This window comes from Cyprinodon variegatus, unplaced genomic scaffold, assembly GCF_000732505.1.
Source record: "Cyprinodon variegatus isolate N-32 unplaced genomic scaffold, C_variegatus-1.0 Scaffold173, whole genome shotgun sequence".
Taxonomy (NCBI): domain Eukaryota; kingdom Metazoa; phylum Chordata; class Actinopteri; order Cyprinodontiformes; family Cyprinodontidae; genus Cyprinodon; species Cyprinodon variegatus.
In genome coordinates, this window is record NW_015150626.1 from 804,414 (window position 1) to 811,705 (window position 7,292).

Consider the following 7,292-nt stretch of genomic DNA (forward strand, 5'->3'; position numbering starts at 1 on the left):
TATTTTTCACAGCAAAAGTATTCACACCCCATATCTTCACCTCTCTAAGGTATTATTTTTTTATTGGGCAAATTATCTTGAAATCTAAAAAGAGCAAACAATATATTAATTGCATGGCATTTATTTATTCACTGGAAAAACTAAAATGTAATTAAGTGAGTTTTTCTTGAAACTGTATTTTCCCTTTTAGACAATATTCAAACAGAATAGGATAAACTCCTTTTAAAATAATAAGGAAAAAGAAATGTGTTTTCTTATTCCAAGTTCATATGTTATATCTTATGTTTTTGTGCAAAACTACTCTTTCAGTTGGCACATCATAATTATCATCTCAAATTAAGCCAAATACCACTCTTATTTTAAATAATGCCTTTTTGGATCAGTTTTTGCATTGTATTCTGTAATCTTACCTATAAGTAAAATCCTGGGCCACAAATCTGCTTTAGAGGTCACCTGCAGCTACAGCTTTTCATTAAAGGCTTCAGGGGTTTATTAGTGTAAAAGCAGCACCATTAAAAGCACCTTCCCCACAGAGTTGCAGAGCGGTAGGGGCATCATGCTGTGGGGATGCCTTTCTTCAGGGACAGAGAAGGTAGTCAGAGTTGGGCCAGTAGAAAAAGCTAAGTACTGGTTGATCCTGATAGAAAGCCTGTTCAATCTAAATCTGTTGTGTTTTTAATGTTGTTGTCAGCAGACCTATCTCTTTCAATCAGCTTCAATAATTTGAAGCTGATTGAATTTGAAATTGAATTTCAGTTTAGACAAAAGACCTGCAGCTTTATTTGCAGGGAAAGGTGCTGCTATTGATACTGGGGCAATTCACTCAAAACAATCAGCAATAATTGGAAAACATTCAAAAACTGCATTATTTCTATTGGACTTCACAGTTATGCCTTGAGAAATTCAAATTTGATTCTTTCAATCACATTTTTGTATTTGATAATAGATCTTGGCACTCCGTATGTCTCAGGAACCACATCACAGTTGTCAAAAAACTTCAGACACCCCACTTTTTGTCTAACCACCCCCACTTTGGGACCTACTGTATTTGATAAATAAATAAATTATACATTTTTCTATTTACTTTATTCACAATTATGTATTTCATTGTATATTTTGCCCTCCATATACCTCAGAAATCAGATCACAATAATGAAAGCATCATGTGACCCTGCACTTGGTGTCTCGCTACTCCCTTGGGGTCTGCACTAAACTAACATGGTATCTTCAGCAACCCTAGTAAGCGCAAAATGTGGAAAACTGAACTCATTTCCAGATTCTACATAACACACAAATGGACTCAGTCATGTATCACACACCTGTCTGTCATGGATCTTCCCCTTGTCCTGCTGGGATACTGTAAGGCATCACTGGTGACATGTGTTCACATTTATCTTGGAGCAGATTCAGCACATGGATATTTATGCCCTCCTCCAACTGTCAGTGTCAGTTTTAGATTTCACCGTGTGTGTAACACACACTCTCTCACACTCAACTGTTTGGAGAGAAACACGAAAGTTGAAGCAGCTGCCTCAGCACAACCTGCAATTGGAAGAATCCTTTATGTCTCTTCCTGCTGGGGGCTGCTTCTAAAACAAGCTGGAGGTAGATCCAAGACTCCATTCAGAAAAACAAAGTCAGGTCTTGAAGGAAACTTTGACCGAAATCGTGTTATGTTTAAAAATGGAATCAGAAACTGGTTCAAAACAAGGTTGAATTAATCAATATTTATCAATTAATTCTATTCCTTTATAGTAGAGAAAATTCTCTATTGTTAAAAAGCAATAAGACATTAGACATAAAGGAACCAACATTCGGGACTCTGTGTCCAGAATATATGCTGTAAAGCTATTTTGATCAAATTCCAGCTTTCTGGCTTTGTGCTTGACAGGTTGCTCACCTCAAATTATACTTCTAGAAGCGTTCCTGGAAAACAACAAAGCAGAGATTCTTTTACTTTAAGCGTTCTGTTTCTGAGATATAACGAAGAGTCTTTTTTGGAGTCAGGAGGATTATCAGACAGTCCTTTCTAATTTTTCCACCTTCGAGTGCATGGTCTTATAAGGCAGCAGAGGGAAAGTTCTTATTGCATTTTTCTATAATCTTTGCTTCAATTTTGTAAGGCTAATCTCCAAGTTCTCTCCTCTCTTTTCATAACTCAAAGTAAATCTCCTGTAAACCTGCAGGCATGTTCTGTCAGATATTACTTTCATGCTTCAAATTAGAACTGTTGCTTTTTTTCTTTTCTCTTTTTTTGCTTTCTAAAGTCATATTTCTCATATTCTACAGTTATGACTTGTTGTAGGTAGTAGGTGGCGTTGCACCCCCTTTTTCCCCCAAAGGGGACGGTTCAGTATACTGACACAAACATATTTATCAAAATCCTAGGACTCAGTTCCCCACCCCCCACCCCGAAGCTGTAAGATAAAAGGTGAGAGAAAGTACCTAAAATCTTAAGCTGGAGATCAATGATGAATATAGATGGCTGACCAGCCTCCAAACCCTTTCACACACTTCTAATTCCTCCATTTGCAGAAGTGGTCGCCAGCTCTGGATGTCCGTCTTGAAATGCTCTAATGTACACCAGAGGTCCTCAACATTGGGAAGGGTCTTAAAGTGCCTTAATCAATGCTTTTATAAGTTACCTTAAAAAAACTTTCATCTTTAGCAAAACGGTATCCAACGCCTCATCTTAGATGTTTGTGCTTATTAAAGTCACACGCTTCAATGCCGGACTCCTTTGTACAACAGTAGATGCCATAAAGAGATGATGAGTGGGAAAGAGGCAGTTTCAAGATGTTTTTAAGTGAGAGAGTAGACTTTAAAACTTAAATCAGGATTATTATCCTGGTAAACGCCCATATACCAGTAGACGCCCATATACCAGTAGGGAAGGCGGTCAATGGGAATCCAGCAATAGCTCCCTCAGCCGGCCAGGCAATTAGAGATTTCATGGTTCTGATCGTAGCGGTTAGAAGTCAATATAAGCATATTTTAGGTATGCGGTAAGAAACATGAAAAACTGAATATAAAATCTTACATACTACATTGGCAATTTTGCATATATTATGCAGGTCATTTCTTAACTGATTCACCACAGTCCAGTAAAACAATATTTTGCTGGAGATCTCATCTCATCTCATGGCTTTTCATGTTAACCTATCAGAGTTGAAGACCTTTAGATATATATATTCCATTTTATATGAATGTTTTATGCTGACAGCTCTAGGGAAACAGAGATCACAGCTTGGATACAGTGTCTGTCTCCCTGCCAGCTACCATATAAGCTTCTCTGATTGGTTGATGTGCATCAAAACTTGGAAGGTCAAAACACACTGCTCGAAACGTTTTAGGATGCATTGAAATGTGCTGCAGGATCTCTCGACACCCCTTGATCTGCATCCACCAAAGACACTGCATTCAAAGTGCAGAACTCAGGATAGGTCCTGATGTCGGTGTTATTCTAGATTTATTTAATTTCATTGTCTTTTTTTTAGGTGGTTATTACTTCTAAAACCTCCTGGGAAAAAGCTTCTATCCTGCCACTTGCAAGACAGATATTGCTCTCAGGCTCTTGCTCCCTCTCTGTTTATCAGTCTGGAGGTTCTGGATTAAAAACATTCACCCTCCCCTGCTATAGGATTGTATATGGAGTCTCAGTAACCCTCTCGTTGGATTATGATTTAACCCTATTATTAATTTCAGATCTTTTAAGCGTGTTTATGATCAAAAAGGGAAGATTTTAGCAGAAAATGTAGTCAAATGACGAAATAAAGACTGAATGTAGTAATTCACTTTTCTTTCTACCTCCTTGTTTAGGTGTGTTGTACTTTTTTCAGAATCTATAACAGATATTTTTTTTATTTTGCACCCAAGCAGGTTTCCTTGGATTCTAACTCCTCCATGAACTCAAACACCCCTCTGGTCCGGATTGCTCGGCTGTCATCTAGTGATGGGCCCATGTTGGCCAACGTCTCAGAGCTGGAGCTGCCCTCCGACCCTAAATGGGAGTTTCCCCGTACAAGGTGAGAAGGAACAGCAGCACTAAGGGATATGTTTTAGCAGGGCAGGGAACCTGTTCTGTGCTGTGTAGCTGTCTGCGTAAAAAAAAACAATTAATACAAACATAGTCCGACTTCTTGAACTTTTTGATATGTCACAATACAATGACAAAATTCTACGAGTTTTTAGTAATAGAAGAAAAAACACAAATGGTATTCTTTTTTTCTTTTTTTTTTACAAAACATAAAAAGATATATATTTTTTTCTTTACATTTTTTTTTAATAAAACAAAAACATTAAGGTGTGCGCTAGTTTCCAATGGAACAAAGGATTTTAATTCCCAGGCTTGAGTAAGTGGTTGGTATCAAAGGCAAAGTTTTATCTGGGTTTGAATCCCACCTGAAGAATAGAAGCTTGTCTCTTAATTTAGAAGATGTTCTTCTAAGGCTTCCTGACTTTTGGGGTCCCCCAAAGGTCTATTCTGGGTCCGCTACTTTTAAATCTCTATATCACTTTGGTTTCCATTTTTTAGAAAAGATAATATCCTCTTCCATTGCTTTGCTAATGAAGTTCAAACATATCTGCAAAGTAAGCAAGACAGTGTCGATTCTTTGCTGTTACATTTTTTTCTCATTATGATAGTTATAAAGAACATTTATTTTTTTCATGCTCATATTGTTGTTATCTTGTTTTATTTCAAAGTGAAGCACTTTGGTCATCATCTGTTGTGCTATACAAATAAATGGACCCTAAAATTGTTTATGATTTCTTGTACCTGAGCTCTGCTGCTCCTCCAGATTTATTGTGAGCCTATTGATAGCTCCCTGTTGTCCAGAGTGTCCATTAAGGTGGAAATGCTTTTATCTGCTCTACATTTTTTCTAGCAGTATTGGAGTATAGGACTCTGAACTTAAAAAAAAGCAAGGCGCACTCTTTTTTCCATTTGTATTTTTGCACTACTCTGAGTTGGTTTTAAACATAAAATGCCAATAAAAACACTGCAGCTGTCAAGTTATATTATGGAAAACACCTTTCAGCCATTGTGGAGGTTATGGGGAATTTTTAAAGCAAGTAGTCAAGAGTTTGGGGATTAAAAGGATTTGTGTTTTCAGGTTAACTCTGGGTAAACCTCTGGGGGAAGGCTGCTTTGGTCAGGTGGTCATGGCAGAGGCCGTCGGCATTGACAAGGAGAAGCCCAACAAGCCTCTGACCGTTGCTGTGAAGATGCTAAAAGGTTACCTATCACCATACCTGCCCTTAACAGAATATTATATTTACATAATGTCTAATACAGACACCAAAAATAAATAGAGATATCAGCAATGTTTCTGATACTGGCACTATTTATTTTCCCAGATGATGCAACAGATAAAGATTTGTCAGATTTGGTGTCAGAGATGGAGATGATGAAGATGATAGGCAAACACAAGAACATCATCAACCTGTTGGGAGCATGCACTCAAGATGGTGAGCCTCAATATAAAATGGAGAAATATTAACTCCTAGAGGGAAAAGATATCTGAAAAGCAATTCTCTGTCTCGTAGGTCCTCTCTACGTCTTGGTTGAGTATGCTTCAAAGGGGAACCTGAGGGAGTACCTCAGGGCAAGGCGTCCTCCGGGCATGGATTACTCCTTTGACACCTGCAAGATCCCTGACGAGCAGCTCACGTTTAAAGACCTGGTGTCCTGTGCCTATCAGGTCGCCCGAGGCATGGAGTATCTGGCCTCGCAGAAGGTCAGCCCCACCACTCTCTCTCTCTCTCTCTCCTACTTTGTGAATCATTTATTTTTGGTTATTACATGTGAAGGATTCTGTTTTATAGCAATACAAACAAATACGTCACTGATTCGATAAAATTCAGGAAAACATTCAGGTTGCAGTTGCTGTAGCTTTAATTGGTGATGCAGAATATGGTTTTACAACAATATTGGAAATATTCAATGTATTATTCATCATTTTAAAAGCTGAGGCAGTAAAGATGTTCTAATCAAAGATTTGTGACCAAGAATTATTAGTTTCTTCTTTTTTCAGCAATTAGCATGATTACAACATGTTGAACCTTACCTTGTTTTGACCATATATATCATGATTCTTTTGAAGTTAAATTGTCTTACTGTACCAGAAGCTTATTGCACTTATTTCATGTACAATCTTCTTATAAGAAGATATATAATCTAAAAGAATCAACGTTTGCTTAGTATATCAATCTAAAAAGTTTAAAAGGTTGTAAGGATGCACCCTTAAACTGTGATTATTAAAGTGCTTCCATGACAGGAGAAAGTCAAGTTAGAAAGTCAAGTTAAACAAATGGAAAACAAATGAACATGTATATTTCTTACACATATGAAATATATCTCTTATGTCATTTGTAATACTATTAAATATGTTACATCTTTTTTTTTGTTTTTCCCTATAGTGTATCCACAGAGATCTGGCAGCCAGAAACGTTCTTGTGACGGACGACAACGTCATGAAAATTGCCGACTTCGGTCTCGCCAGAGACGTGCACAACATAGACTACTACAAAAAGACCACAAATGTACGTTTTCATAATAATTTCATCTTTATATTATTGGATTTAGCTGTCGCTGCATTTCTGCTACAGCAGATTACATTGTAGAATACAAAGTGGCACATGATGTAAACTGACCTGCACTCCTGATTATAAGTTTCTTGCAGCCTGTAACAGGATTTATTTTAGGGTGTATCTTGTCATCCGATTTGAGAAAATGCCTTTCACTGTAAAAACTGTTCTAAAAGATGACTAAAAGAAAAACAATTCAAAAACAGACAAGGTAAATTTGATGATCTGCCGATGAAATTAGTATTTTTAGCCTTAAGATTATTAGATAGAATGCACTTCAAATAAGATAATAGGGTTGTTGTTTTTTTCTTATTTTAAATCATTTAAATCATCTTGCTCCACTGGCAAATTGCCTTACCTACCTGCTCAAACATCACAAAATACATTTATTTCAAGAAAATAGAATTAATTACATTTACATTTTTGCAATGCACTACTTTCTGTCTGACACATACAAAAAATACAATAAAATGTGTGCAGTTTTTCTTTTCTTTCTTTACAGCATTCCATGTTGTCTTAGTTGTCTAAATTTATGTGACTGAAAATAGGTAATTGAATTTAAGATGTGTATCTTGTTGTCAACACATACATACTTGTGAAATCAGATGTTATATCTGTAAGAGTAGAAGTTTTGCCATTATGACTAAATTGCATCTTTTTATAAGAGCTGATACAGTTCACAAATTTACGAGTAAAAAAATCAA

General features: G+C 36.7%; 1 protein-coding gene across 11 annotated transcripts in view; it reads left to right on the forward strand.

The window, feature by feature from the left end:
* The window catches only part of LOC107087110 (fibroblast growth factor receptor 3-like), a 64,124-nt gene extending 57,485 nt beyond the window's left edge, over nucleotides 1–6,639 (forward strand). For 8 of the 11 annotated variants that reach the window (XM_015378482.1, XM_015378486.1, XM_015378481.1 and 5 more), the window contains exons 10-14: nucleotides 3,880–4,025; nucleotides 5,115–5,236; nucleotides 5,359–5,469; nucleotides 5,548–5,738; nucleotides 6,421–6,639. In XM_015378482.1, the coding sequence (XP_015233968.1) occupies nucleotides 3,880–4,025; nucleotides 5,115–5,236; nucleotides 5,359–5,469; nucleotides 5,548–5,738; nucleotides 6,421–6,624 (774 nt within the window). In that variant the 3' untranslated portion in view covers nucleotides 6,625–6,639. Of the gene's footprint in view, nucleotides 1–3,876; nucleotides 4,026–5,114; nucleotides 5,237–5,358; nucleotides 5,470–5,547; nucleotides 5,739–6,420 lie in introns of all 11 variants that reach the window. The other 3 variants (XM_015378485.1, XM_015378483.1, XM_015378490.1) reach the window with 1 other exon arrangement.
* The last annotated feature ends 653 nt before the right edge of the window (nucleotides 6,640–7,292 follow it).